This window comes from Camelina sativa, chromosome 14 (assembly GCF_030686135.1).
Source record: "Camelina sativa cultivar CO46 ecotype springtype chromosome 14, ASM3068613v1".
NCBI classification, from domain to species: domain Eukaryota; kingdom Viridiplantae; phylum Streptophyta; class Magnoliopsida; order Brassicales; family Brassicaceae; genus Camelina; species Camelina sativa.
Window position 1 is genome coordinate 4,019,803 of NC_141893.1, and position 26,598 is coordinate 4,046,400.

Here is a 26,598-nt window from a genome sequence, read left to right on the forward strand (position 1 = left end):
ACAACAATAATATTTATATAAAAAAAACACGAAAGATAAGATTACAAACCTCGATATTTCATATTAAGCTTTCCGTGATTTAGTGGTAAAGGACAATGCTTTCCTTGCATATAATATTCAGTAATCATATCTAAAAAACAACTTTATCAGTGACAATGATAAATCCGAAAACTGATTGAGATGCATATATACAACACCAAAATAAATTCTGAAAATGTATCTAAAAAGAACTTTATGAGATCTCAACTGATTAATAATAAGTTACGAGGATCGTAAATCTCCATACAATTATTCTACCTAGTACCATTCTGATATGTGAAGTCATGAATTAACAAAGGCAAGAAAATTACTAAAACTAGTACCCTTGTGGAATTAAATCCACGCTTAAGTAATAAAATCGAATTTATACCCATATTTACGTATATCAATGAAAGCTAAAACTTAAAAACTTAAACCTTACGAATTGAACCAAAATTGGAGTTGAAGCGAGAATAGGTTGAGCTACTTCTAATATTATTATTTTCACAACGCACAAAAGGGAGCTATAAAAATATGATAAATCAATCCACAAGAGATACTAATTAAAATCAAGAAGAAGAAAGAAGAAGAAATTACAATTTAGGGCTACTAGTAACAGCGTAGGATTTGCTACGAGGATACAAAAGATCAGAGACTTTCTTAGCCTTCTTCATCTTCGGATTCACTGATCCTTCCTCTGCTTCTTCGTCTTCCTCTATCCTCGCCATCCCAACGCTCGAGCTCTTAGGCAACCCTCCTCCTTGCCTCTGTTGCTTCTGTTGTTGCAGCTTCTCTTGTATCAACATGTCTATCTCACTCTTGTGCCCTAAACTCCTTACCGACGCTGCTCTCACTAGCTCGCTGTAATCTTCATCTATCCCGAAATCTGTTGTTCTCCGGGAAGACGCGGATGATGAGAAGGCGGCGGAGGAGGAGCTCCGACTCCTAGCAAAAGGAGCTGATACTGAGGCGGAGGAGGAATAATGAGTCTTAGCTGCGCAACCGGTGATGCTTCTCACGTAAAGATCACGTGCCTTGCCTAAAGCTCGAAGAGGTGTTGAGATTATCCTCAATAACTTGTTCTGGTTTTGTTTCATGCTCTCTGTTTTCTTCTGTTTTTTTTGGTTGGTAAAATGGTTTTTGTTTTTGTCTTTGTTTGAATGATGGGTTGTGTGATGTGGTTTTAAGGGGTTTTAAATGTTGATTTATTTTTAAAAATAATAATAAACTTATAAAAGAGTGTTAAAGGAGGAAAATAATTGAGAGAATCAAACGTGACTTTAAGGATTTGTTTAGAGGTTAATCATATTAAAGGATGGTTGGTTTTACGAATATAAAATAGTCGAAATAGTGTTGGAGAGAGCAGTACTCGACGAAGGTCCCGTCGGTCGAAACCAATCATTAATTTAACATAGAATTCGACTGAAACGTTGCTGATTGGACAAGTTATCACATAAGTATATAGTTTCCACTTATATTACTACTGCATCATCACACATATATGAATATTTTCAACCAGAAGTATAGAGTTGATCAAATGAATAAAAATTAACCTAGTAGTATTGGATAAGTCATATAAGACTCATCATACCCATGTAGTAATTTACGCCGCCTTCGATTTTCTCGCGTTTATTGTTTTTCTTTGTTCAATTTATAAATGTCAAAAAAATACAGAATGTCAAAGCCTGAATGTACGGGAATAGTCAAGGTTGTGGATCTGTCGTCGATACGTGGAAAAATATATAAGAATAGTTTGTATGTCGAACATGTTTAGTTTATTATGTCTTTCTTTCATTTTTCTTGTTTAAGTTATGTTAAGGTATAAGTCGACAAAAAAAAAAAAAAGTTATGTTAAGGTATAATTTAAATACATTCTCTTCAATTATTGACTGAAGACTGAAAACCATTATTAACAAAAGAAAAATAAGACGGAAGAGATCATCGATTTATATTTTAGAAGTGTTCCTAACGACCATACGTGTAATATTTGCTAAAATTGATTATATTTGGATTTGGGTCAATGAATTTTTTGATTCTGTTTAGATGTATCATCATCAGGCATCAGCCATTTTAGCTAATGTTTCTTATTTTTAAAGAGATAAGATGGTTAAACTTGTGACAAGTACTCACATCAAACTGCAGACTTTGTTTGATTCCCCCTACTACGATACCTGTCTTCGGTTAAAATATTTTGTTACTTCTAGTTCTATAAATAGAAACTTCTAATTAAATCCCTATATTTAAACTAGTAGTCAAAAAATTGAAAACGTGGTGCGGACACAGAAATAAGGAAGCGTGGGAGAAAAACATTGGTGGGTTTGGACTTTTGTAGGTATGAGGCACATAGCATTAGAAAAGAATACATCTCTTCTCTTCTGATAGAATTAGATAAGAACAACATGTGGAGCCATGTCGGAAGTAGAACTGTCAATGCTTCCAGAAACAACTATTAATATACTATCAATTATTTATGCCTATTCGTTTTTTTTTTAAATTATTAATCAAATACAGTAGATGATAAGATTCCAAATGATTAGCTATTAAAGGACTTGTTTTCAAAGAAATACCTATTATTAAAACATCACACAGCGTAAAGGAGAAGAATTAGTAAACGGCTTATATAACCTGAAAACACTATTTTCTGAAAACTAGATTTTGAAGATGATTTCTACGATTAGATTTTCAAGGTATTCCTAGATGCCTAGACCTAAAATAGCTTTCAAGTTTGGGCAATCCCTTATATAAGTGAGCTTTTGAAAGTGAATTCTACCCATTAAGCTTTTTTGTTTAGGCCCAACCTAACAATAGCTGATAAACAAACTTCTGATTGATAACATGTAGTATTGAATTGAAGTGCAATACATGTTTAAGTTTAACCAAATTAACTAATGTGATGTACTTTTTCTTGGTATCACTGTGAAGTATTTATACCGTTTTCAAAGTTTTTGACAAAAATTACAAAGAAAACAAGTAGCGGAAAAAAACAAAGTCTAGAGAATAAACCGACAGTAACAAAACAAATGGATTTTGTTAGAAACACATGGCAAAAAGCTATTGTGATGTTTTTGATTTATCACAATATATGAAAGAAAAGAAGAAGAAAACACTCTGATATGTTTTCAGCAAAATTGCACCAAATCATCTGATGCCACTTCCATAATAATCCAAAACTTGCATTGCCACACAAAGTTCTTGTCTATAAAAATCAACATGTCCACTTGTCCGGTAGCACAAATCGATATCATTAAAAACAAAATTGGTGGGAAGATTCAGATTCCCATAAGGTTCGTTATTGTGGACGGTTCGTTATCCAATCAAACCGAACCGAAATTAAATGTTTACATTTATATAATTTAGTTATCCAACTTGTCGTCTCTGAGTCTCTCTACCAAGTTCCAACCTTGAATTGTCGTCTTGGTCCTCACAAATCACGCCAATTTCATTTTCATGCATCGCTCTATGTTCCTTATCCTCCTCTCCTCTCTTATCTCCTAATTAAATTGATTCATGTTGTTAGGGTCAATAACAGAATCTCATTCGTATAATTACCCGTTTTTCGGATCACAATCGCAAACCCTAGTTTTCTCTCTAGATCCTCTTTTTTTTTTTCTCTCTCTCTCTATAAAGGTGTGATTTTTTTTGTAATTGGGTTTTTTTTGTTGGTGAGATTCGATTGTTGTTGAATGGACCTTCTTCGATTGGGAGAAAAGGGTATCTTTTTATCTCAGAGAAGAAGGAAACGGCTGATTCTAATGGCGATTTCTGGAGTTTCTGGTTATGGAGTTTACAAGGTTTATCATTTGCCATCCGTCGCCAGAAAAAGGAAACGTCTTTTCAAGATTCTCGGAGCTTTTGTCTCTGTTGCTGAATTGATCTCTGATTCAGCTGAGACCGTGAGTATCGTTACACGAGACTTGAAGCTTTTTCTCAGTTCCGATTCAGACGATATCCCCAATAGCTTGAGGCAGATCGCCAAGATCACCAAGTCGAATGAGTTTACGGATTCTGTCTCTAGGGTTTCTCAGGCTCTGACGATTGGTGTCTTTCGTGGGTATAATAATCTCGAATCGGCTAGTGTTGGTGATTCAGGAATTGGGAAATCTGAGTCTAGTGTTGTTGATAGAGTGATTGATAAGGTTTTCTCAAAGGCTGGATCTGGTTTTGTTTCAGTTGTTGTTGGTAGCTTTGCTAAGAATCTTATTCTTGGCTTTTACTCTGATGAGCTCGAGAGTGGTGTCAAATGTGAGGGTTCTGATTCTTCAGAGACACCTCCTAGGTGGGTGAGTTTGCTTTGTGATGATAAGTGTAGAGAGCTTATAGCTGATTGTATTCAGAGATTCACCAGCACTGCAGTTGCTGTGTATCTTGACAAGACGATGGATATCAATACTTATGATCAAATCTTTGAAGGGTTGACGAATCCGAAACATCAGGATAGTGTTAAGGACGTTCTGGTTTCGGTTTGTAACAATGCTCTCGAGACTCTCGTTAGGACATCTCATGAAGTGTTTACATCTTCAAAGTCTAGCAATGTGATTGAAGAGATTGATGGTGACGATTTGAAGAGCAATGGTTCCTCTAGAAGCAAGATGGTTTCGGAATCAGGAGATGGGATCAAGAGCAATGGCTGGGCTGAGACTATCTCAACGACATTGGCTGTTCCGAGCAATCGAAGGTTTATGTTCGATGTAACAGGAAGAGTGACATTAGAAACGACAAGATCAATTATCGCATTTATAATGTTGAAAACGTTTCAAGGTTTCAGAAAAAGTATCAATGTGGTTAATGAAGAGGTCACAGACAGAGGACGCCAAGTAGTTGGTTATGTCGGAGCCAAATCTTCTGTTATAATCACTGTGTGCCTCGCCTTGTACTTGCACGTCATAAGCGGCTGTGTTCGGAATTCTCCCATAGGTGTAAGCCAGCATTTTTAGTCTTTCAGATGAAAGAACAGATCAATTTGTTGGGATATAGATCTTATTTTGTTAGGTACACAAGATTTATCAGCTCTTTGTTTATAGTTGGAGCTGAGAATATTTGTAAAGGTTGTGTGCGTGTATGTGCACAACTTGATTCTTATTAATGGGGATTATATATGTATATACACATTGAAATGGTTCTTGGCACATTGAAGTTTAAGAACTGATTCATAATCTCTTTTACACTTCTTCAACAAAAGCTTCATAGATCAACAAACCTGTCTTCCATTTTCCAGTCCACACTTCATACAAACCAAATTGAAGCTTGGTGTCTTGGTTAATGGTTATATTGGGACTGACAAAGACCTCAAACCGACCATCAGTATCATCTGGTATGTTAACTGGTCCGATTCCAGCTTTGAGTTTCTCAATATTATTGTTAAGCGATTTGATCCTCTTCCAAATTGTCTTCCCTTTCTTTCCAATTTTAGCTGACATGAAAACCGGAGCTTGGTCCCATCCGGTTGCATCAGCTGTTAACGAGATTTTAAAACCGATTCGGTATGTTTTGCCTGGCTCTATCTTGTCGTACGAACCGGTTACTTCTAACCAACTCACCATCTTTAGTTCAGCAGGCGTCCTGAAAACAAAAGAAACTCCAGTTTTAAACACATAAAACCAAAAACGTGTAATTTCAGAATCAGACTGGTTTAATCCGGTTATTTATATAATGCAATTTGAAAGAGATACCAAACCTGTCTTCTTTAGGGATGACCCAATACTGAGAATCACCTCCCCATATGAAATTAAGACCACTTGGCTTAAAGACCCATGCTTTTCTAACGATCTAATAATCAAGTTTGATTTTGTTAGTTGCAATACAAAATATGAAAATTACCAACAAATACAAAAAGAAAACTTAATGAAAGAAACTAATAACAATTGACTTATTCTTATTACATCTTGTTCCATGTTGGATTCTGCCTGGTAATGAGAACTCTTGACAGCTTTTTGGACAGACATTTCTTTCTTTCTTCTTTCTTTGTTGTTTGTTTATAAAAGAACACTTCTCTCTAGTAGTGAGCTTTATATAGCGATTTGTTTCTTTTCACTATATGGGAAAATAAAAAGATTGTGACAGAAGAAGAATAAAAGACCCAATCTTTTCTTCTCAAGATTCTCCTTGTAATTTTACTTTAGTGCAATAACCATGTAAAAGGTATAATTCTATTGGGCGGCAAAAGCTAAAGCAAAGATTCTCAGTTTGTGGCTCTTCTTCTATCTCAACTTTTGTATGAGAATCAGGATGAGAATCAAACTGATCACATATATACTAATTAAGTCACCTAAATGCGATTAGTTCAACCAACTAGATGAATATCGTTTCCGGGTTATCGGATGAGCTCGAGTCCAATGTTACTTTGAACTACTTAGATATTAGTAATACAAGTAGAGGACAGGAAAAAAAACTGGCGGCGAGTGTTTTTGGTGTCAACTTGCAAAAGAGTGAAAATGAAAATATTGAGACTAATGAAGCCTTTGATCTTTGTTGTTTTGATAATGATTCCTAATGTCGTAACGCGGTTCTACATAACTATTCTAGAAATATAAAAAAATTTGCTAGTGGGCAAAATTTGACCCAAAAAGAAAAAGATATTTCTCAATATTCTTAATGATCTCAACACCTAAACTTTTAGTTGGCAATGGAAACATATAGTTTCGCGATAAAGGCGTGCTGTGAATGAATTAACCTTATCACCTTAGAATGTATTTATTACTTCAAGTTGGATTTGTTAAGAACAAAAGAAAGTGTTACCATATTTCTTCAATCTCAAAAAGAAAACATGCCGGTTCACACAATACCCCCAACAGAACAATCAAATAGTTCATATAACCAAAATAAACGTCAAAGATGCCTAGACAAAAACGGCACGTCATTGACTAACACCTAAGCTCTGAAATGGGTGTAAGACCCACCTCGTCACAGCAGTCGCACACGCATACACATCTGAACAACCTGCCGTTTTTATACATCGAAAAGAAGTTGAAAAAGAATCACAGTCATCGGCATATGCTCTCAGTCACATACCTTCTCCCAGTCATCCACCACTTCTTCACCAGAGCCTTCCACCGGTTGTTTATCCGCAGCTTTTGAACTGCTGCTCTCTTCTATCTGAGGCTGAGTAATTGGCTCTAAACTGGACGTGCTGCTAGCCTTCTCAGGCTCCAAAACGCTCCAACGATTAACCGAGGTAGCAATTGGATTGTTGCTCTTTGCTGATCTCAAAGCAGAGGCTTGAATATCTCTAGATGATCCTCCAATGGGGGAATCTTCAGCTCCCCAGGAGTCATCACTCTCCTGAATCACAGCTTTTTTCCATGGATTTCCTTTGTGAACATCCCACGCCGAGCCGCCAGGTAATTTTCCCCATGCATTACTATGTGAAGACGATTGCCCGCCGGTCTGGACAACCACAGCTCCATAGTATACTGAACCGTGCTCAAGCCTCCTCATGGCAGTGGCAGCTCGGGCATGATCATGGAACACGGCTAAAGCATTCTTGTCATTCAGCCAAACAAGCTCACATTCACCCCCAAATCTCAGTACCAAGGCGCTGATATTTGCCTCTCTCGGAAGATCCAATAAGGCAACCACAAGTCCAGGATCCATGTCCACCAGTGGATCAAAGGACGGTGGGTGTGGCCCTCCTATCGAGATAGCACCACCCCTAGCTCCAATGATCCGTGTTGGCGGTTTTGATTTTGCTGTTACGTGAACTACTGTAAACCGTTTTGGCTCCCATCCTGCGTTACTAACACCAAGTTTCCACCTCTCAGCTATAAGCCGAACCGTGTCTCGTTTATCTTTTTGCATCGGGCAGAAGACATGGACCTTAAGGGCACTTGTGCTTCCTCTGGCTTTCCCAAGTACCAGGAACTTGCAGCGCTCTTCAACAGCCAGTACCCACTTCGGATCACGCCTATAAAGGTCTGAAATAATCTCTGTCATAGCAGAACTCTCGCTGAAATGTAATGCCTCCAGATTTGGGGGAGTAATATCAAATGCATCTTGAAGAACCCGCTTACGCTCCAGCTTAGCACACTCGTCATCACACGAAAGCTTTCTCTGCCCAAGAGGGATTCGGTTTCCGCTCGACTCAACAGGCTGAAGTGGCGCTGGAAGCTTCTGCAATATAGAGGCTTCATCATAAGCCGCAGAGAAAACATTAGAACTGTTGGCACTTCGTCCTCCAGCATCACAAGGGACCGTAGCGGATATGCGACCACATGAACAAGTAATCGTGACTGGAACTTCACATCTTAGGTCAGGGCAAGGCGCAGAAGGATGGCAGAGTGCGGCACAAGTGTGTCTGCAATCTCTTCTAGGAGCACCACACTTCTGTCCACATGTAACACGCATACCTGCTTCAGATTCATTGTAGCTGTCACAAGGCTCTGGATGACAACTTCTGCCACAAGCATGCATGCCACAACGCCTCGTCTTTCCACAAATCTTGTTACATCTAATGTCTTTCAACCCACAAGGTATGTTTCTGAGAACCACATGGCCACCAACGCACTTCTTTTCCACAGGGGCAGAACAAGGAGGACAGTCTCCAAAATGGCATCCATGGGTAGCAGAATGGCCACAAGGCTGAGGAATCGAGCATGGATGCTGACAGCTAGGAACAGGTGTCCCACACGGTAGTGGTGGAGGAATCGAAGTTCTTCCACAGGCACATGTAAGATCAGTAAAGATCATCTCGAGACAAGGAGGGCAATGTCCACTGTGACACAAAGATTCACAGGAATGTTGCCCGCACCTTAACTTCTTCCCACAAGGTATTTGGCAGACATGCGGGTCCCAATCGCCTGATCGATCATTCTTCTTCCCGTTCATGAGAGGACAGCAACGCTGGCTGCATCTATGTCTCCCACAGTTCTTCTTACGCCCACATGGCTTAGCACAGACAAACTTCTCTGTCTCTGAAGAAGTTGTTATGTAGCATTCCACAGCCCTGGATGTTGACCCACACCCGCATTTCTCATTTACTTGGACTAAACAAGGCGGGCAATCACCTGCATGGCACACTTCATTGCAAGTATGTAACCTACAAGGAAGAAGCTTCCTGCATACACTTGAACAAGAAGGAATTGGGTCCAGGCAACTCTGTCTGATCTGTTCTTCTAGACGCGTTTTCCCACAATAACATGTCTTAACTCTACTGGGAAGCAAGTCACAGTCCCCGCAAGGTCCGGGATGGCACACATCGGAGCAGAAATGATTACCACATCCAAGCGGCTTCCCACAGTTAAAACTGCATGAATACACACCATCTTCTGCTTTCAACTCTCCCTTCACATTCATATCTCCGCAAATGACAGTCTCCACTTTTTTCTTGCAGAAACACGTGGCATTTACCAGTACCTGACAAGGATCACAAGGGCCAATGTGACATGTCCTTTCACATTGATGACGCCCGCAATTGAGAAGCTTATCACAACGTTGCCCACAAACAAGAACAGATCTCCGCTCGGAACATCTGGTAGTAACCATCTTCTTACCACAAGGACAACTACGAGGTGGAGCAAACGCCTTACAAGGAGGACATGGACCAGGATGACACTGCAACACACAGACATGAGGACAAAGATCCTCTTTAGTTATCTCAGCAGCCGCAAACTCTTTCTCCAGAGGCTTCCCACATGGTTCCCCGCATGAGTGTGGAGTGAGATATGGATCAGACGGTGGATCTTTCCTCTTCCCACAGAAGCACCGATAGCTTATCTCTTTGGAGGAAGTCAACTGAACAGATTGGCAACCTGGACATCTCCAATTATCACCTTGATTTTTCTCAGCCAGTAAATCAATAGAAGTAGGTGCTCGAGCCCACCTCTTGATACAATTCATATGGAAAATGGAATAACAGCTGGAGCAAGACCAGATATTGGCAGATCGCCCAACCTTGTCATAGCAAATCATACACTCAATAGAACTCTTAACCAGTTTCTCCTGTAGCTCTTGAACAAGTTGAGGCAAGTTTGGGTCTGTCATCACCACAATATCCTCCTCCTTAGCTACCCTTTTCCCCTGATACACAGGCCGCGTCCTAGATGAAACTCTTTGACGATTATCAGGAAGAGTTCCAGAAGCATTATTTCTTCTTTGTCGATTGGGTGGAGGTGGACCAACGAAATTACTCCTTTGGTGCTGGTTCTCAGGCAGGATCCCCGCCGCATCATTTCTTCTTTGCTGATTAGGTGGAGGTGGACCAATGTAATCATTCCTTTGATGCTGGTGGTTAACAGGGAGAGTTCCGGGAGCATCATTTCTTCTTTGCCGGTTAGGTGGACGTGGACCAGCGTTATTACTCCTCTGTTGCTGGTTATAGGGCGGAGGACCAGAACCGTTTAGCTGTCTTTGCGGATAAGCAGGATGGGAAGCAGTACCAGCAGCATCACGGTTTTCAGAATTTCTATCTGGATTAGGAAAAAACGTAGGCTCAATAGGCACCACCGCGGAGGTAGATGATGAGTTTCTAGGTATCCAGGTTTGCTGAGAATTGAATCGTGACCTGTCACCACCGTTGTTCCTATCTCTCCTGACTTGAAAGCTCATATTCTTCCTTGAATCCACAAACAGAGAACCAGATCCTGTACCCGTCAGTGTTGGAGCAATTGGGTGTAAACTATTCACACACAAAGTTCTTCTGTACAAAGACATACAAAACAAAAGAAAAATCAGATTCTAGAAATGTTTGTTGATAAATCCCACCAAAACACAAAATACGAGGAAACCAATCTATGTAACAATTATAGATTTACACATATATATATATATACAACGATAAGGAAATAGAATAAGCAAAAAACTAAACGATTCCATAGTCGAATCCCTATCATATGCTCTTACCTACGATTAATTTTGCTAAAATCCCTAAAAAAACGCGCAACATCGGTGTTACAAAATCGTGAACTTTTTTTTTCTTTCTATCGGGGTAAAATCGAGGTGCCCTATTTATCAGATCTAAAACAAAATTCGCAAAACCTAGAGCTACCAACACAACATTAATCAAAGAACGATAAAAACAAATGATTTGAAGCAAATAAACAAAGGGGAAAAAAAAATTGGTACCTGACAACAACAACAACAAGATACGGAAGGGAAAAATCAACGAACAATTTCAGGGGAAAAAGAAAAAAAATCAAAATAAACGCAGGAGATTTCGATTGAGTCCCTTGTTTTCTCAGGGAGATGTGAGAGAGAGAGAAAGAAAAGACTGTGGTAGGAGAAAATGGAGTTAAGGAAGAAGAAGAAGAATATATATATGGGGTAGTAGGATATAGACCGCCTTGCTCCCAAAGGAAATATAGAGAGAGATAGAGAGAGTCGCGTACGATTTTGTTTTTTCTTCTTCTCCTTCAACGATTTGTCAGAATTATTGTATTTTATGCTTGACGAACACTCACGAACCGCCTTATCCACTTATCCCAATTGGGCCGATGATGGGCTTACATCTTTAGACAGCCTTCCACTAAACCAATCTAAACCGGATAAATTATCTGATTTTTAGTTAAAGTTTTTATATATGTTATTACTCCGCTGGTACTACTACTACAACAACAAAATACAAAAGTGGTCAAGACTCAGAATCGGTGAAGGAAGGACTCTCTAGGTCAGCCATGCTCGCAGATGCGAATGACTCGAACGAGTCCATTGTGGAAAGCGAAGATGTTTCTACGGAATCTGAGTCTTCTTCTTCATCTATCTCAGGGAGGACGATGTGATTATCGTCTTCTTCACACTCATATTCTTCCGGTTCTGAAGCATCCTCAGACCCCGTCAGTAGCCTGTTGATTGCTGACTTGGCTGCCTCCGTGAACCACTCTGTTTTCGGTAGTGAACTGATGATAGAGACAAGAGACACTCTTTTTAAGTTGAAATTCGATTTCAGTTGGAGAGATTATACAGTGTTTTTTTCATTACCTTTGTGGGTTGATGCCTCTTTCGGAGAATATGTTGATGGCTCGATTGATCACCACTGATGCATGGTTCTGAACTACTTTATATGGATACCCCGCAAACCGCGCGATCTCAACTGTGAAGTTCATGTCTAGGATCAACTGCAACACATAACAATCACTTCCTCAACTTTTAACCCGAATGAACTTCAACATCAAGTTTCAATTATATTCATTGTTTCCCATTCTAAAGGTTCAATCTTTGACCGCTGAGCCTTGACCTCGGAGAATAGCTTAGGTACATAAGACTGGAAAGAGAGTGTGTTATACTCTACCTGTCGCAACCCAGATGGCTGAAGTGGATTTGACTCGTCCTCGAATGCACTCCAAAACTCCTGCTCGTTTGATAGCCAGATTACAACCGTCTCCGTTAATCTCGCTAGTAGAATCTTTTGCAGCTTTTCTTTACCGAGCAGAACATCCCCCGCAATTACGGCCAACTGTTGTAGCTTAGAAAGCAATGCCTGCATAAGAAAGAAGGGATACCGTTGATTCTGCGTGCTAAAACTTATAAACCGGGACTACAAAACTAGATCAAAGAAGAAGACGAAACCTGAAACGGTAAAGAGGGCAGATTCGAGTCATCTGGTATTTCGGTTAAATAAATGAGCGCGTCTAATCGTGTTAGTCCTTCCCTGGAGTAGATGAAGCTCAAGACAAACTGCAGACAGAAGTAGTTTCTGAGTTTGTCAAATGCTTGAACCATGTGGCGTTTCCATTCTTTCAGTTCTGGTGCAGCGCTACTGTTTAGAGCAGCACTACTCTCACCTTCTCCTCCACCATTTTCAATCTGGAGTTCCCAGACTTTAACAAGTGATTTTGGTAAAAGTTCATCAAGTATTGTAAACGCCGCTCCAAGAAGAGCAAGCTGCTCAGAATCTGTCTCAGCTCTAGCGAGTACGGTATTATCTTGGAGCGCAGGGAGACCATCCTCATCTGAATGGCCAGGCAAGGCTTTGATCAGAAAGTCGATGTATTTATCATATAGTTGCAATATCCTTGTTAATACACTTTCACCAAAGTGTAACACAACTAGGTGTGTTAACTGATCAAGTATGTCCTGCAAGAACAAACAAAGCTACTATAAGTATATGCGTCTAGAATCAAAGAAAATGGTAAAATCAGAGTTCAAAAATTAACTTACTTGCACAATTTGCATGAACCGAATGCTACAATCAGTCATCGTAGTATCTGAAGCGATAGCGAATTCAGATAATATTGCCAAAAAGTCAGAGGATGATTCCAAGCCCTCATCAGTTTCAGTCATGTCAAAGATAACCCTTTGAGCCCGTCTAAAATTCAACTCCAAGACTTCTTCAACATAAGGCCGGAACAGCACTAAAAACAGCTTAGACAAAAATAAGCCTTGTGGTTCCAACACTTTGCAATAGTTAAGACAGTCTTGAAGGCAAACACTGGCTGCACGCAATGCAGAAGCTGTTTCGGAAGGAGAAGCGTTTTCTTTAACCAACCGTACCAAATACTCAACTTCCCTCTCTGCCCATTGGACAACTTTGTTGGAATATGCGGGATTACCATCATCACCAAACATGGCAGTGGATTCTTTTGCAGCCACTGAGATGTTAGAGAAAACAAGCTTAGACAGAGTAGCAGGGAAAGTGTGTGGACAGCTTGAACATGAAGGAAGAAAAGCCTCGATTCTTCTGCGGAGTCTTGTGGCATAAAACTTAAGAAGCAATTGGTGAGCTGACGGTCCTTTTCCTAGTCTGATCAACCCCGTCAATACATGCTTCAATTCAGCTACACTAACCGAAGGTTGTTTAGCAATTTTAAGAAGCTGATCCTCAAGAACCGCCTTTCTTTCCATAAAAGCAGACTTGTAAGAGGACATTTCGACTGATCCTTTAAGATCTGGACAGTTTCTTTCCTCAGCTTCCATCGCCTCCAGTGCCTCATCCACTTGATGTTCAGCCAAAAGAAGATCAATTTTCTCCAAAAACTCAGACTTTGGATCAGTTACTTCATCAGGCAAAGGATCCTCTTTGTCTTGAGCGTCATCTGCATCACCAGCAGATCGATTCCAATCATCCATCTCACGGCAAACTCCAGCCATCAGATCCTGCACAAGAATCCCCTGCGAAGATATATGTTTCTGTAGCTCAACCAACTCGTGCTCCATCTCCACCGCTTCTTCAGATATCCTACACAAATCCAAACATAAAGATATGAATCTTACACCAAACATTAAGCTGATACGAAGAAACTAAGCAAACCAAATAACAAAGAGAAGTTAGGTAATATTACCGTAAGAAAGCAAGGTACTTAGTACGCATATCACCGCACATATTTTCCACAGCATCCTTTAAATCCAAAAGCTCACAGCACAGTTTTCTAATTCCCTGCATTGTTTAACATAACCAAATCATGATGAAACAGTCTTAGGTTCAACTACTTTCAAGCCAATGCGTTAAATTCGAGGGTAACTGAGTCCTAATCTAGATCAATCGGAGAAATCGGAGAGAACCCAATTGAAATAAGCGACAGAAAGAAGAAATAAAAAGACCTTTTCGGTGAGAGACTGGTGAACGGAATCGATCTTCGACTGAGGAATGATGCTTTCGATATATGGGTACTCGTCGTCTTCCTCGCTGCTCTCCATTGTCTTCTTCGCTCTTTCTATTTCTTTCTTTCCCCTCAGTCTTCCTCGGAGTCTCTCTCACTGTCTCAGACACGGTTGCCGAAGAAGCAAAGATAGTGATGCTTTTGGACTCCTCAACTCCTCTCTCAAGACTTCATTTTTATTTTTTTATAACAAACGGCATGTAGTCCAATTCTTCAAATAAAAGACGGCACGGTGTTTGCTAAACGTGAAATTTTTATTTCTCAACTATAAGAAACGGTAATACACCAAATGGTCTAACATTATTTAGTGACAACAAGATGAAATATGTTCTTCAAACACTATGATGATATTCGAATGAAATATACATTCAGAACAACAACAAAAAATTTATACAACGAGAGCGTAGTATTATATTTGTTGAACATTGATTAAACGGTTAAACCCCCCTCACATCAAGATTTGACATTTTGACTTGTATATTGCCATTTACATATCATTTAATGAAACTTCCATAAGTTGACGAAGATCAAACAAAACATGTTTACTCGGTGGAATCGTTTCTCTTATTAGATTTTGGTTTAAGGAATCGAGATACTCTAGTCCAGCTATCGGTACCAAGTTTGCAAGAGTACTTACTCCACAACCATAAAAGCAGAGACTTTTTCTTGCTCTTCCCGTAATCTTGATCACCTCGAACGTGTCTTCCCAACGAAGAGACACGAAGCGGGCTACGCTCCAAACATTTTCTATAAGCTTCGAGAAAAGGGTCGTCTTCTCTCTTCCTGAAACTTGAAAAATTGGACCTCGAAGTCCTAACCATATTAGAAGGCGTAAAAGGACAAACAAAAAGAGGACTTTGCAACATTTCCTCACGATACTCAACATGAGAACATGGAGGCGGCGTAAGTTTCCATTGTAGCTGATCTTCAGTTTTGTTGTGCCTTCTTGAAACTCCAGGCGTCAGCTCCCATGAAAAGGGAACTTTCGCTTTAGATGTTTGATCGAACTCGTAATTTTTTGGACTAAGCATAAATCGTGTGTATAGACTGGTATTTTGTTGGCTTCGTTGTGTTATTGGAAATTGTATTTTTAGATATGGTGGTGACTGGCTGACTGGTGGACGTACTTATAAATATAGAGTTTAATTCGAAAAATATGATTTGATGTGTGTATATTCACCTAAGTTTTGATTATTGTATAGTTGGAATGATAACATCATTATAGGAATCGCTTGGCTATATATATATAACCTCCTACTTTATGAATTAGTATATTGATTTCATTTGTCTTGTATGTACCTTATTTTCAAACACAAATACGTTATAACCGAATTTACGCATAATGTTTAGCACATTTCAAATTAATTGTAGAATGAATACACAAGTTTACCCATACGTCTCTGACATCACACATTAGTATAATTTTGATGCATATGTACGCATTAGTCTAAATATAATAAATAGGCAAAACTACTATACACAATTATTTGCATATATAAGTTGACAAAAAAATGATTTCAAATATAGGTGTAGCTTGATGTGTATGGAGATGGGCCAAAAAGTGCATGCAGTTCACGAACAGCCAAATAATGCCGTCTGGCCGTCTTTAATGATTTAAAGAAGGACAAAAAAACGTGAACGGCAGGATTCGAACCTGCGCGGGCAAAGCCCACATGATTTCTAGTCATGCCCGATAACCACTCTGGCACGTCCACTTATTGATTGCTTATTGACTAAAATGTTTTATATCTCTTTTTAATATCTGAGACTTTAGAAGAAATACTGCAACCCCCAGACTCTGTGTATTAGGATAAATTGCTAACAATTCAGACAAGCTCTTAAAATCTTTTAAAAATGTATTACAAATGGCTACGTTTAACAACTGGTTTAATAAATCAGAAAAACAATTGAAGTATCATATGAAAAAAATCAATGCATTCTACCAAAGAAAAATACCAAATGTTTTCGAACGTTATATATTTTGGCCTTTTTCCAACTGAGTTTGGTTGTTTCTTTTTTTTTCCAACGAGGTTTAGGTTGTTTCCTTATCTATCTTAAGCTTGGGTTGCAACGAAAAAAATGGAAATTGATCACAAAGATGATGATGATGATAAAGCAAAAAAAAAAAAACCTACTTATACATGATTCTATGTTTCTATCTTGATTTATGTCTCAGACTCCGAGAATGAGTCAGATGCTAGCATAATGGATTGTAGCTTAATGCTTGGTTTACAAGTGAAAGGCTCATGTCAAGCTATCTCATTCTCATGTATGATGTCTCTCTATTCTAATGATAGCTAAAGCATACTTTTTTCACGAGAATTAAATTATATCAATTGCTACTTGAACGTAATACATATATTCTCATAAGCAAAACCATCCATTATTTCTCTGTTTCTCTTGTTTCATCTCAAGAAACCCAATGAACAAAGATCCCCAAAAAAAAAAAAGACATGAAAGACCAAAATAGGAAAAACACAACCGTGAGAAGAAACAAAACCAATATATGTTATTGATCGAGAGAAGTAGTAGTGACGCTTTTGATTCTTCGATGGTCAAAATCATCCAGGGGAGAGATTGAGTTGTTTCAATTAAGCAGCGACGACTTTGTCCTTAGCGGCATTATCTCCTCCTCCTCCTTCAAGCTGGCTCAAGTTTCCTTTCTCCTTAATCAGCTGAAGATGATGATGCTTGCAATAAAGCTTACCCTCGTGAGCTATGTAATTCGACGGGCTTATCGTGCAGCCTCCATGTGTACACTTGAAGCAGCTCTTGTGGTACAATGTCCCATTCACCGACACCTTCAACAAAGTCCACATAGTAAGCAGTCACAAGTTATGGAACAATGCAGCACTATCAAAGATTCTAGTGTTTGACAATAGATTAAGAACAGATCATATTTGTTATGTAAACAATCTAAGAATCTTCATTTTGATTAAATACCTTCTCAATTGGATACACGGTTTTATCGCAGCCAACGCATTTCTCTCGTGTTCCTCCAAACATATTAGACACTTTGGTCCCAGCAGGTCTCTGTAATGTAAAAAAGCTCTCAGATCAAGAACCTCAAAAACATTATCAAGAACAGATGAAGTTTTTGTTTGTTTGTTTGTGATGCTGTCTGAAAATTACCTCTCCCTCCAAAGGCCTATCCGGTTTTCCAATCTTTGGTGTCCCTATATACATAAAGAATCAAAACTTTAATTTGAAATCTCCAAATTTAAAATCACCCCTCCCTCCCAAAGTTTTTTTTAACATTTTGATCTGTTTTTTTTTTTTTTTTTTTTTACCTTCGAAGCTCTTCTCAAGACTACCAGTTCTCTTGAAGTTTTGATCGAAATGTGGTCTGCAATAGAGAACTCCTTCAAAGGAGTTGTAATTGCTAAGCTGTTTCATCAACAAAGAACAATCAAAAATCTTTAGACCAATCAGATTCATCATCTCCAAGAACTCAAAGATATCTATACTTAATTGATTGGTCTTCTTTTATCTATATGTATCAACTAGATCTACTACTACTTCAGGGTTTATCAGAAATCATAACAAAAATGCAGTAAGAAGTATAAGGAGCCAGAATCAAAAAGAACAAACCTTGAGAGTTCCTTTGCAATGGTGACATCGGAAACAGGCTTTGTGGTAAACCCGGTTATCAGCGGTTAACTTGTCGACAAGGTAAACGGTTTTGTCACAAGCCATGCATTTCTGGGTTGTTCCTGCAAACGCCATTCTTGCTCTGTGTTCTTGTAAGAGATCAGAGTAAAGGATTCAATCGTCTTGAGGGAGAGATAAACTAAAAGAGGAATAAGATGAAGATGAAAGAAAGAGATTGTCAATTATTGTTGCTTGGGTTTTTAATATGGGGACCGGCTATGTTGAAAAATGAACATGTCTCTTCTCTTCTTTTCTCATTTTTAAAGTGTAACGAAATTAAAGCTGGAAAAAGAATTCAAATTTCTAATAAAATGTGGCAAAAATAATGTTCAAAATTAGTTAGTTGTGTAAGAATTTGTTGGCATTTCAAATACTAATTGTAAAATAATGTATATAACAACTCAACAATCTATTTGCAGATATACTACTAGCTCTAGAATTTGAAATTTTTGCTAATTTAAAATCTAATATTTGGGTTTTCTTTTCTGACAATATCCTAGTTTTTGTTTTTGTCATTGTCTAATCCACAAAACAAAGATAAAACGATGAGTAGATAAATAGATATTAAAAAAAAAAATTGTACTAATTAAAAAAAAAGGTTCCAACGGCTTTTTTGTGTGTCTCTTTATAATATTTGTCCACTTGATGTCAATATCTGTCTTCTTGATATGCTTTCAACATTAACTTGGTGGTTCTTTATCCAAATTAGCTTTAGAGAATGCATGCAAATTAGCTAATTCAAGACAATGCTCAATACTATTTCTTTAAGCTAATTTAGGAGCAAGAAAAAAGTAGAAGAGTGAAAATTAATTTTCACTCTCTCTCTCTTTATGGGTAGAAGCTGAGGAGCAAGAAAATAGAACAGGGAAAACCAACTGGAAAGAATCTTTGTCTGTGGTTTAGATAATGATTAAAAAGCTGTAATGGCTGTGTGGTGAATTTGTTGGAAATCTCTAATATACTTTTCTTTTTTTTAAATAGTGTCTGTATACTGTATATATAAAAATGAAAAATATCTGAAACATGCTTTACCATAAAGGCTTTATGATGAGCTGTAATATTGACATAATTGGTTGAAGGGAATGAGTGATCATAATGATAACCTAACATCTTCTTTTATTTAATCAAAACACCTAACTTTACTTTTATTTGTTACTAATATAAGACTCAAAAACAAAAATTTATTGCCACTGCTTAGATTTATGGGCTTTCCCTTTCTATCTACATGGGCCTCCTCTCTTTTATACTTACTTAATGCAAACATGCTTTTTAATTTAGTTTTTGTCAGTTACTTAATAACGAAAGCGTTTAAATCTGTTTTCTTCTCACATTTTCTCAAGATGCTAGTTTGCTGACTGACTGGAGGAAAATGAAAAAGAGAGGGTGATTGAAACGTAAAGTTAAAGCACAAAACTGTTTCGTAATATTTTGGAATTTAATATAAAACTGGTGGAAGTAAAAAGGCCAAAAAAAAAACAGAAAATAAGATGGTGATGCAATATTTTAGTTGTAAGAAAAAATAACTTAATATATTTGAACATATATTTTTGTTTTAAAATCTTTTTTTTCCTAATTTTCTGTTTTTATAAAGGGAATTAAGAAGGACAAATCTTCACAAATGACAGAAACGAATGATGCTCACTAAGTTAAGTAGGTGATCAATTTACCAAAAAGACAATACAGATATTTTACTGATGATAGAGACATGAATCTGTTTTGTTGCCTAGTAATATAAATGGGCTCATAAGAAAAAGCCCAAATAATAAGAGACCACACCTACCTAGTAACAAACTAGTAGAGAGGGTCAACTGTCCGAGCGTTGACCAAATCTTTTCACTTCCCCTGCTTCTTCCACCTTCTCAACCTTTCTCTCTCCGGCCACATCTCTCCGGCGATCTTCCGTTCATCGCTGACTTGTTATCACCGGTTAGAATTCCTTCTCCCCTTTCTCTGGTAATATTTTTCACATTAATCCCGTTCGTTTAAGTTCCTATCACAAAATCGATGAAGCTTCGTTAGTTTAGATATGGGGTTTTTGAAGATAGGTAAAGGTAAAAATATGCGTACATGAGGAGCAATTATATTCATAGATGAGGTCTGAATTTAGAGAACCTAAAGATCATGAGGAATCAAGCTAAAGTTTTGATCTTTTACTTTTCACTTTTAACAGATCAACCTGTCTACACAAAAATTCCATAGAAAGTTTGATGACAAGTTAGATTATTGTGTGTGTGTGTTTGCCTCAGTTTGATTTCTTGATTTGTGAATTGTGATGATGAAGGAAAGTATTAAAAGATGGCGACTTTGGTTGACCCACCAAACGGGATTAGGAATGAAGGGAAGCATTACTTCTCAATGTGGCAAACTCTGTTTGAGATCGATACTAAATACATGCCAATCAAACCGATTGGTCGTGGAGCCTATGGTGTAGTCTGCTCCTCTGTTAACACTGATACAAACGAGAAAGTCGCTATCAAGAAGATTCACAATGTCTACGAGAATAGGATCGATGCGTTGAGGACTCTTCGGGAGCTCAAGCTTCTACGCCATCTTCAACATGAGAACGTCATTGCTTTGAAAGATGTCATGATGCCAATTCATAAGAGGAACTTTAAGGATGTTTATCTTGTTTATGAGCTGATGGACACTGATCTTCATCAGATCATCAAGTCTTCTCAAATTCTAAGTAACGATCACTGCCAATACTTCTTGTTCCAGGTATGTTGTTTGATCCCACTCACCTGTTGTTGGTTCTAGCTTTGTATAAGATTTTGTTCTTTTTTGGTTAGTTGCTTCGAGGGCTAAAGTATCTTCACTCAGCCAACATCCTGCACCGGGATTTGAAACCTGGTAATCTCCTTGTCAACGCAAACTGCGACTTGAAAATATGTGATTTTGGGCTTGCGCGGACGAGCAACACCAAGGGTCAGTTCATGACTGAATACGTTGTGACTCGTTGGTACCGAGCTCCTGAGCTTCTCCTCTGCTGTGACAATTACGGAACATCTATTGATGTTTGGTCTGTTGGTTGCATTTTCGCTGAGCTTCTTGGTAGGAAACCCATATTCCAAGGAACTGAATGTCTTAACCAGCTTAAGCTCATTGTCAATATTCTTGGAAGCCAAAGAGAAGAAGATCTTGAGTTCATAGATAACCCGAAAGCTAAAAGATACATCAGATCACTCCCGTACTCACCCGGGATGTCTTTATCCAGGCTTTACCCGGGTGCTAATGTTTTGGCCATTGACCTTCTTCAGAAAATGCTTGTATTTGACCCATCTAAGAGGATTAGTGTCACTGAAGCGCTCCAGCATCCATACATGGCGCCGCTATATGACCCGAATGCAAACCCTCCGGCTCAAGTTCCTATCGATCTTGATGTAGATGAAGATTTGAAAGAGGAGATGATAAGAGAAATGATGTGGGATGAGATGCTTCATTACCATCCACAAGCTTCAACCTTAAACACTGAGCTCTGAGCTCTAAGTCATGTACCTACGAAGGGTAATTTACAGAAAACTTCTTCTACTTATGTCTAATTGTCATCATGTTGTCTATAGAGAGAGTATTGAAAAATAAGATGAAGAATAACTTGCAGTTCAAGCGAGTAGTGATGCCACGGAAGCTGTGTGTTTTTTTAATTGCAAGCTTTAAGTGTCTGTAACATATGTACATAGAGAGAGAGAGAGCTCTGTTTCTGTTTGTTTGTTTCGTTCAGAACTTTAAACCCTATAATGCAATCCAAGGCTTTTGAGAAATCAAGTTTTCATATACAGTAGTTGTAGTCTCATATAGTTTATGTATTCTTTTATATGAATATTTGATGATCACATGCCTTCTGATACATATATGCCTTTGCACCAAATCTAACTTACCAAATCGGAAACAAAATACGTTTTAATTTCTTAATTAAGTTCTATAAAAACGATAGTACCATCCTTATTTATTTATCACATGATATGCTTCTTTTTTTGTCAACACCATGATCCATGTTGCTTCTGTTGGTTTAAAGCCTTAAAAGCTTTTTCTTCTATGTCAACGTTCCTTCTCATAAATAACTCGTTTTGTTTCCAAATTTTGTAAACCCATCAGAAATTTAAATTTACAATGAATATATCCCAACTTGATGCTTATGGTTGAATCACCTTTTTCTTTTCTTTTTTCCAAGTCAAAACTAAGCTAATTAACAATTACTTATGATCAACCAAAAAAAACAAAAAAAATACACCATCATGGAAAAAAAAGTTCTAGCTTCTTCCGCAAGAAAGTCAATCAGTAAAGATCAGCAAAATACATCTGAGATGACGATTTCATTTGGTAGCAAACTTATCTTGTATTCTCGTCCCCCAGGACAAAAGAAAATTGTTAAAAAATACCCAATACGTGATCTGATCAATTTAATCACATTTAATGAGATCTGGTCAAATTCACCAATCCATTTGTTTATCTTATAATACTATCCACAATTAGTTTAAGAAGACAAGTCACATTATATAAGATAACAATAAAGCCGTCTCTCTTGTCCAAATACTAAATCTTGCCTAACCACTCCTCCATAAACCAAATTCTTTCAAGCTCTCTCAAATTCTCACAACTCTTAAAACACATAAAGAACTAGTAGTAAAACCAGAGGATCGAATTGAAGATATGTTGAGTCCGTTTTCGTCGTCACCTAGGAGATCGAGGAAAGGAGGCAAAAAGAAAGCAAGAATCCTTATTCAAACCAAGGACTTGAAAAGTTCTCTGCACTTGTCTCTGAGCTAGATGAGAAAAGACAGAGCATTTACGCGAAGAGGCTTGATTCTGATGGACCGCCTCTTGTTCGGTTTATGTTCACTAGCTCCGGAGAGTGCGTCCCCGTAATGATCAAGACAAAGAGGGCAGCTGCAGGTCAGAAGAAGAATGCTCAAGACGATTTCAAAGTCGTGACCGAATCAAAAACAAAGGAAGAGAAAGAAACCAAGAGAATAGAGTCAGGAACAGAGAAGAAACAAAGCTGTGTATTGAACGAGAATCTGAAGAAGATTTCGAGACCGAACCATTTCTTACCCGTGACAGTGGTGTTGGTTCTTATCTTCTTGGTGTTTTTCGGACGAACCGTCTCGATCATGTGCACTTGTATCGTTTGGTACTTGGTTCCAATGATTAAGGACCATAGCAGAAACAGAGGATCAACGTACGAGACGAAGAAGAAAAAGAAGAAACTGAATATCGAGAACAGAGCAGCATCGTTTAACCAGAAGACGGCTGTTCGTGACCAAACTGTTCTTAAGGACAGATTTACGCATCTGGCAGCTCCTGCTAAAACCCGGTGACAAATTTTTGAAACTCAGTTTTTGGTTTGTGAAAGTTCTTTTATTCGTTTCATCTAACATTTTTTTCCTTGATTCGTTTGGTTCTTTCTTTTTTGGTTTGTTCATAGCTGTTAGTTTAGATACATAACTTAATTCTTCGTCTCGCTCTTCCAAATGCTATGTAACTATTCAAACATATCATTTTCTTCTTGGTCGTGGTTCAGTGTCTCTTGTATAAATTTCGTCGAATTTGATGATCTGTAAATGGGATTTTATTTTTGCTTTGGAGATTTTGGGGTTTCTTGTATATTGGACAACCTGTAGTATTTATTTGTTTATTATATATTGTCACGCTTGGTTTTCTTTAAGGAAATAGCACGATACGATACCGCTGGACAGTATATTAAAAAGTTTTAGATTGCAATTTTTTGTTTTTTTTTAAAAATATTATCCCAAGATTTTGGAAATTGGTTACCCTACGCAGGTTTATCATATCTGAACCGTGTAAACCCAGCCCAAAGGATAGAATGAGAAAACATTAATGTGAGTCCATGTCCCAAAAATGACAAAAAAAAATTGATGAATGCTTAAACCGCATGCATACACAATGGTATTACAGGTAACGACAACAATTGTATAATGTTGTTGTACCATGACCCTATCGATCATATTTGTTGTATAGATATGCTTCACAGAAATCATCATGATCTAGTTAAACCTGTAAAATGCAGTTTTTAATTCGTTGATTAATATTGTGTTTCCAACTAATAATGATATACTACAGTAATCAAAGATTTTGAATTTGAAAAGCAAGTTTATTTGACCAAAGACCAAAAATGAATAACGTGTAGGTGTGACAGTGTACGAGAGAGAGAGAGAGAGGCTGATTCGTACGGTAAAGCATAATTTGTTCGTAACCGAGACAAAAAAAAAAAGACCAGCTGGTTTCAATTACGTGGCATATTTCGAAAACAAAAGTAGAGACACACAAAAGCCAGTCACTAGGTTAGGTTCATATTGCAGACTTGTTAGTTCTCTCACCGCCGGTAATTTTCTCTCTTCAATCACATCTTCATGTTTTGTTTTGTTTTTTTTTTTTGTCATTTCGTTTCTTTCCGATTAACTGAAACTTTTTTTTTGTCTCCGTTTTGTTTCCAACTCTGTAGTTTTCTCACTGAGACGATTCGAGAATAATCGAAGATGAACAGAGAAGAAGAGGAGGAATGCAGAAGAAACCAAGAAGCATTCAAGAGGTTCTTCGAACACATCCCAAGGACCGCGATGATGGCCGTGCTTTCCTACTTCCTCCACGGCACTGTGAGTAACTACGAGAGAGACCCGAGCAAGCCTTTCTCCACCGCTCTCGCGTACCCCGCCGTTGGCTACGTCTTGTTTCAGGTCGCACACGCTTTTGCACGCGCCGCCAACTATCCTCATGAGTCTCTCGTTCATCTCGACCTTCTCTCTATTCTCTGTGGGTTTGCTGTCGCTTTCATTGCTTTCGCTGCCTTCATCCACGACTACTGAGTGATGATGAGTCAAACCCGGTCCGAGTTTGGTTTTTTTTCTTAAATAAAATAAAATAATAATCTTTGTAACGATTTCGGTTTTATTTCATGTAACGAATCTTTGGACAACTTTGATTTGGGTTTTATGATGTACGTCGATCGGTTTATAAAGACTTTATGACTAAAAATTATGGAAATGAAATGATGAAATCTCTTAAGCTAGTTAATACGAAGAATGTGATGTGAATTAATGGTTAACCTCTGTTTAGTGTTGCTAACACACTTAAATCTGAAATCATCAGTCGAAGACGCCTTTTTTTTTCTATTGTCTTTACTCTTTTTTTGTTTTCTTTCCTGCTATTGTCTTTACTCTTTAGTTAGTAACGTCTTGGATATTTTCACTAGGAACGGTTTTCTGCAAACCGGTTTCGAAATTATCGAAAACCAATGATCCCAAACTGGTTCACCAAATTTCTATTCCTCTCCCGAATGTTCTAGAATTAGATGAGTGGGGGACTTGTCGAGTAAAAGCCGTACAGTTTTTTGGGCTTTAAGAAATTGACAGGCCCACTATCTTTACTTCAATAACCCTGACTCACTCACTCTCTCCGTTTCCTTCACATTCATCTCAACAAAGAACTTTTAACAATGGCGTCGTCCTCGAAATCGGTTGTTGTGTCGAACAAGAGATCCGCCGGCGAATCTTCTTCTTCCGAGATCGAGGAAGCGGTGGCGAGTCTTACGATGTCTTCCAACAAAATCACGCTGATCAGCTCCGACGGCGTGTCGTTCGAGATCGACGAAGCGGTGGCGCGTCAGTTTCTGATCGTAGCGCACATGATCGAGGACGACTGCGCCGGCAAAGCGATTCCGGTTGAGAACGTGACCGGAGACATCCTGGACTTGGTAATCGAGTACGGAGAGAAGCACGTGGGAGAAGGCGGTGTTAAGCTTGACGAAGAGGAAGAGGAGGAGGCGAAGAAGAAGCTGGACGAGTGGGACGCAGAGTTCTTGGAGAAGATAGATCTGGAGACGGTGTTCAGACTCATCCTGGCGGCGAACTTTCTCAACTACGAAGGGCTTCTCGGTTTCGCTAGCCAGGCGGTTGCGGATTACATCAAGGACAAATCGCCAGAAGAAGTTCGAGACATCTTCCACATCGAGAACGATTTCACACCTGAGGAGGAAGAAGAGATTCGCAAGGAGAACGCTTGGACTTTTAATGAAGACGATAAGTAAGCAGATTGCAGATTGCAGATTGTTAGGGTTTTTTTTTTTCTCTTTTGTTTCATCTGAAGCGTGTGATTTGACTTGTTCTCAAGGTTATCTTCCTTGTTTAGTACTACTCTTAATGTTCTGAATCGATTCTGGATGTTAAAAACCCTAATTGAAAAAAATTCAGTGTTCTTGATATTACTCTAACCGGTTCTGAATTCTCAATGCTATAAACCGGGTTCTGTCTAGAACGTTCTGAAATCTCTATCTAGTGGCAAATGAATTATGGACACGTGTCCATTAGAGTTTTTGGTGATGGTCTTTCTGCTGACCATTAGGTGTGTGATTTTGTTGACTGTTGGCAATGGCATGGAATCACATGATGTG

At 38.4% G+C, this 26,598-nt stretch overlaps 9 protein-coding genes, 1 non-coding gene and 1 pseudogene across 12 annotated transcripts; 5 read left to right on the forward strand and 6 right to left on the reverse strand.

The window, feature by feature from the left end:
- Window positions 1-480: 480 nt before the first annotated feature.
- On the reverse strand, window positions 481-1,396 carry LOC104739622 (uncharacterized). The gene has a single exon (XM_010460047.3). It carries the CDS (start codon window positions 1,113-1,115, stop codon window positions 612-614), a length of 504 nt encoding a protein of 167 aa, XP_010458349.2. The 5' UTR covers window positions 1,116-1,396; the 3' UTR covers window positions 481-611.
- Window positions 1,397-3,701: 2,305 nt separating this feature from the next.
- Window positions 3,702-5,196, forward strand: LOC104739625 (protein PHLOEM PROTEIN 2-LIKE A10). Its single transcript, XM_010460048.3, has one exon. It carries the CDS (start codon window positions 3,702-3,704, stop codon window positions 4,950-4,952), a length of 1,251 nt encoding a protein of 416 aa, XP_010458350.2. The 3' UTR covers window positions 4,953-5,196.
- Window positions 5,055-6,130, reverse strand: LOC104739623 (protein PHLOEM PROTEIN 2-LIKE A9-like). Its single transcript, XM_087485615.1, has 3 exons — window positions 5,898-6,130; window positions 5,693-5,784; window positions 5,055-5,577 (listed from the first exon to the last, which is right to left on the reverse strand). Exons 1-3 carry the CDS (start codon window positions 5,958-5,960, stop codon window positions 5,178-5,180), a joined length of 555 nt encoding a protein of 184 aa, XP_087341741.1. The 5' UTR covers window positions 5,961-6,130; the 3' UTR covers window positions 5,055-5,177.
- Window positions 6,131-6,726: 596 nt separating this feature from the next.
- LOC104739626 (NF-X1-type zinc finger protein NFXL1) lies at window positions 6,727-11,398 on the reverse strand. Its single transcript, XM_010460049.3, has 2 exons — window positions 11,074-11,398; window positions 6,727-10,648 (listed from the first exon to the last, which is right to left on the reverse strand). Exon 2 carries the CDS (start codon window positions 10,555-10,557, stop codon window positions 7,015-7,017), a length of 3,543 nt encoding a protein of 1,180 aa, XP_010458351.2. The 5' UTR covers window positions 10,558-10,648; window positions 11,074-11,398; the 3' UTR covers window positions 6,727-7,014.
- A 76-nt stretch (window positions 11,399-11,474) lies between these two features.
- LOC104739627 (exocyst complex component EXO84C) lies at window positions 11,475-14,819 on the reverse strand. Its single transcript, XM_010460052.2, has 7 exons — window positions 14,485-14,819; window positions 14,226-14,320; window positions 13,105-14,122; window positions 12,514-13,020; window positions 12,236-12,424; window positions 11,926-12,062; window positions 11,475-11,843 (listed from the first exon to the last, which is right to left on the reverse strand). Exons 1-7 carry the CDS (start codon window positions 14,578-14,580, stop codon window positions 11,579-11,581), a joined length of 2,307 nt encoding a protein of 768 aa, XP_010458354.2. The 5' UTR covers window positions 14,581-14,819; the 3' UTR covers window positions 11,475-11,578.
- Window positions 14,820-16,176: 1,357 nt separating this feature from the next.
- Window positions 16,177-16,258, reverse strand: TRNAS-AGA (transfer RNA serine (anticodon AGA)). Its single transcript has one exon. It is a non-coding gene; the product is annotated as a tRNA-Ser (tRNA).
- A 716-nt stretch (window positions 16,259-16,974) lies between these two features.
- LOC104739628 (LIM domain-containing protein WLIM1) lies at window positions 16,975-18,722 on the reverse strand. The gene is made up of 5 exons (XM_010460053.3): window positions 18,135-18,722; window positions 17,834-17,930; window positions 17,676-17,719; window positions 17,487-17,576; window positions 16,975-17,344 (listed from the first exon to the last, which is right to left on the reverse strand). Exons 1-5 carry the CDS (start codon window positions 18,267-18,269, stop codon window positions 17,135-17,137), a joined length of 576 nt encoding a protein of 191 aa, XP_010458355.1. The 5' UTR covers window positions 18,270-18,722; the 3' UTR covers window positions 16,975-17,134.
- Window positions 18,723-19,922: 1,200 nt separating this feature from the next.
- Window positions 19,923-21,952, forward strand: LOC104739629 (mitogen-activated protein kinase 1). 3 transcript variants are annotated; one of them, XM_087485512.1, is made up of 3 exons: window positions 19,923-20,120; window positions 20,476-20,912; window positions 20,984-21,952. In XM_087485512.1, the coding sequence occupies exons 2-3, from the start codon at window positions 20,490-20,492 to the stop codon at window positions 21,671-21,673; spliced, it is 1,113 nt and encodes a 370-aa protein (XP_087341638.1). In that variant the 5' UTR covers window positions 19,923-20,120; window positions 20,476-20,489; the 3' UTR covers window positions 21,674-21,952. The 3 variants fall into 3 exon arrangements, with proteins under 3 accessions (XP_087341638.1, XP_087341640.1, XP_087341639.1); XM_087485514.1 differs by having other exon boundaries at window positions 19,956-20,120; window positions 20,481-20,912; XM_087485513.1 differs by having other exon boundaries at window positions 19,988-20,147.
- Window positions 21,953-22,738: 786 nt separating this feature from the next.
- On the forward strand, window positions 22,739-23,641 carry LOC104739631 (uncharacterized; annotated as a pseudogene).
- Window positions 23,642-24,403: 762 nt separating this feature from the next.
- Window positions 24,404-25,218, forward strand: LOC104739630 (uncharacterized). The gene is made up of 2 exons (XM_010460055.3): window positions 24,404-24,534; window positions 24,655-25,218. Exon 2 carries the CDS (start codon window positions 24,689-24,691, stop codon window positions 25,013-25,015), a length of 327 nt encoding a protein of 108 aa, XP_010458357.1. The 5' UTR covers window positions 24,404-24,534; window positions 24,655-24,688; the 3' UTR covers window positions 25,016-25,218.
- On the forward strand, window positions 25,192-26,412 carry LOC104739632 (SKP1-like protein 18). The gene has a single exon (XM_010460057.3). The coding sequence runs from the start codon at window positions 25,645-25,647 to the stop codon at window positions 26,233-26,235; it is 591 nt and encodes a 196-aa protein (XP_010458359.1). The 5' UTR covers window positions 25,192-25,644; the 3' UTR covers window positions 26,236-26,412.
- Window positions 26,413-26,598: the final 186 nt, after the last annotated feature.

Excerpts from the sequence above, each read along its gene's own strand:
- LOC104739623 (XM_087485615.1), bottom strand. The coding sequence starts at position 5,960 with ATGTCTGTCCAAAAAGCTGTCAAGAGTTCTCATTACCAGGCAGAATCC. Across the intron at positions 5,785-5,897 it reads AATCCAACATGGAACAAGAT|ATCGTTAGAAAAGCATGGGT; the intron begins GTAATAAGAATA and ends CTTGATTATTAG. Across the intron at positions 5,578-5,692 it reads GTCATCCCTAAAGAAGACAG|GACGCCTGCTGAACTAAAGA; the intron begins GTTTGGTATCTC and ends TTTTGTTTTCAG.
- LOC104739625 (XM_010460048.3), top strand. The coding sequence starts at position 3,702 with ATGGACCTTCTTCGATTGGGAGAAAAGGGTATCTTTTTATCTCAGAGA.
- LOC104739626 (XM_010460049.3), bottom strand. The coding sequence starts at position 10,557 with ATGAGCTTTCAAGTCAGGAGAGATAGGAACAACGGTGGTGACAGGTCA.
- LOC104739627 (XM_010460052.2), bottom strand. The coding sequence starts at position 14,580 with ATGGAGAGCAGCGAGGAAGACGACGAGTACCCATATATCGAAAGCATC. Across the intron at positions 14,321-14,484 it reads ACCAGTCTCTCACCGAAAAG|GGAATTAGAAAACTGTGCTG; the intron begins GTCTTTTTATTT and ends TAAACAATGCAG. Across the intron at positions 13,021-13,104 it reads GGTTCATGCAAATTGTGCAA|GACATACTTGATCAGTTAAC; the intron begins GTAAGTTAATTT and ends TTGTTCTTGCAG.
- LOC104739630 (XM_010460055.3), top strand. The coding sequence starts at position 24,689 with ATGAACAGAGAAGAAGAGGAGGAATGCAGAAGAAACCAAGAAGCATTC.
- LOC104739629 (XM_087485512.1), top strand. The coding sequence starts at position 20,490 with ATGGCGACTTTGGTTGACCCACCAAACGGGATTAGGAATGAAGGGAAG. Across the intron at positions 20,913-20,983 it reads GCCAATACTTCTTGTTCCAG|TTGCTTCGAGGGCTAAAGTA; the intron begins GTATGTTGTTTG and ends TTTTTTGGTTAG.
- LOC104739622 (XM_010460047.3), bottom strand. The coding sequence starts at position 1,115 with ATGAAACAAAACCAGAACAAGTTATTGAGGATAATCTCAACACCTCTT.
- LOC104739632 (XM_010460057.3), top strand. The coding sequence starts at position 25,645 with ATGGCGTCGTCCTCGAAATCGGTTGTTGTGTCGAACAAGAGATCCGCC.
- LOC104739628 (XM_010460053.3), bottom strand. The coding sequence starts at position 18,269 with ATGGCGTTTGCAGGAACAACCCAGAAATGCATGGCTTGTGACAAAACC. Across the intron at positions 17,931-18,134 it reads ATTGCAAAGGAACTCTCAAG|CTTAGCAATTACAACTCCTT; the intron begins GTTTGTTCTTTT and ends TTGATGAAACAG. Across the intron at positions 17,345-17,486 it reads CCGTGTATCCAATTGAGAAG|GTGTCGGTGAATGGGACATT; the intron begins GTATTTAATCAA and ends ACTTTGTTGAAG.